Source organism: Fopius arisanus, unplaced genomic scaffold (assembly GCF_000806365.1).
Source record: "Fopius arisanus strain USDA-PBARC FA_bdor unplaced genomic scaffold, ASM80636v1 scaffold00044, whole genome shotgun sequence".
Lineage (NCBI taxonomy): Eukaryota > Metazoa > Arthropoda > Insecta > Hymenoptera > Braconidae > Fopius > Fopius arisanus.
In genome coordinates, this window is record NW_011887783.1 from 155,717 (window position 1) to 156,855 (window position 1,139).

The following is a 1,139-nucleotide window of genomic DNA, read 5'->3' on the forward strand; positions in this document are numbered from 1 at the left end:
AAATCATTTAAAAAAATATAGTGCCGGAAAAAACTAGAGACATGACATCCTAGATGACAGAGTGGGGGTAGAATTCCTTGGAATTTTCCCTCTCCAATGGATTGTCGTCACGCATGACACACACATGCCAACGGTATTGGCCAGTCTATAACCGAAAACGAAACCATTGGGTGTTGGCTCGTCATTAAACCGTCGACACAGCAAACGGTAAGACCTCATCGCCTAATTACCATAATAATTGATTTATCAAATCATGTGTCCTCACCCACTAAAAAAATCTCCCATCAAATTCCTGACATTTTCCCGATGACACCATTTTTATATTCGATTTATCACCTGTGCTCATGTGTTTGTTTGCCGGCATAATTCCGTTTCAAGTCAATACGCCGCAGTTAACTGAACCCTCGAAATTATCAGTTGCAGATTTCCTGGAGCAAGTGGAGTAACGAGGAAAATAAAATGTCACAAGGACAGTACTATCCCTTCAAGGTGAGTGGAAATTCAATCCACGAAGGATTATTATCGCTTGCGGCTTTTTTTTCCTCATCTAGGGTATTTATAGTGACCCACTTTCGTTGAAATCTTTTATTCGTTCATTCGACAGCTCCATTTTAATCGAGAATGATTTTATTGTTTGTTTACTCGCCTTTTATTTGCCTTTAAAATATTCACCCCTGGGTATTCCCCACTAATACGAAATCTATTCTCATATGTTTACACATTACATGGAATATTTCGATGGAAAAGGGAAAGGTATTTTTTTAATTCTCAATATTTTTGGAGTAGGTGCACAATGGGACGAATGAGCTGTCATTTCGAGGTTCGAATGGAGATCTTGAGGAAAAATTTGAAAATGTCTGGAAAAATTATTGGGCTCATAATATTTTAATGAGAATTTTGTAATGAGATATCAAGAAGTCTTCGACATGAGTCAATGATACTCATTGAAAACTCATTTTAAAATTGACTCATCTAGCTCTTCAACATCATCGCCTCAGGGTCAGTTTTTTCTTGAATGTATCATCGAATGGGGGAGATTTCGATGAGACCATTCTCTTTAACTCTCATTCCCCAAGAAGTGAAAAGCACTTAAGAATAGTCTCTCCCAAACGAACAACAAAATACATTCCGCCAATTGG

The 1,139-nt window shown here is 37.8% G+C and overlaps 1 protein-coding gene across 1 annotated transcript in view; it reads left to right on the forward strand.

Annotated features, from left to right (window-relative positions):
- Positions 1–1,139, forward strand: part of LOC105267055 (annexin B9) — a gene marked incomplete at its 5' end in the record, with an annotated part of 3,573 nt that continues 2,434 nt past the window's right edge. The window contains 2 exon segments of the mRNA XM_011305657.1: positions 1–207; positions 418–489. Coding sequence (XP_011303959.1) covers positions 460–489 — 30 coding nt within the window.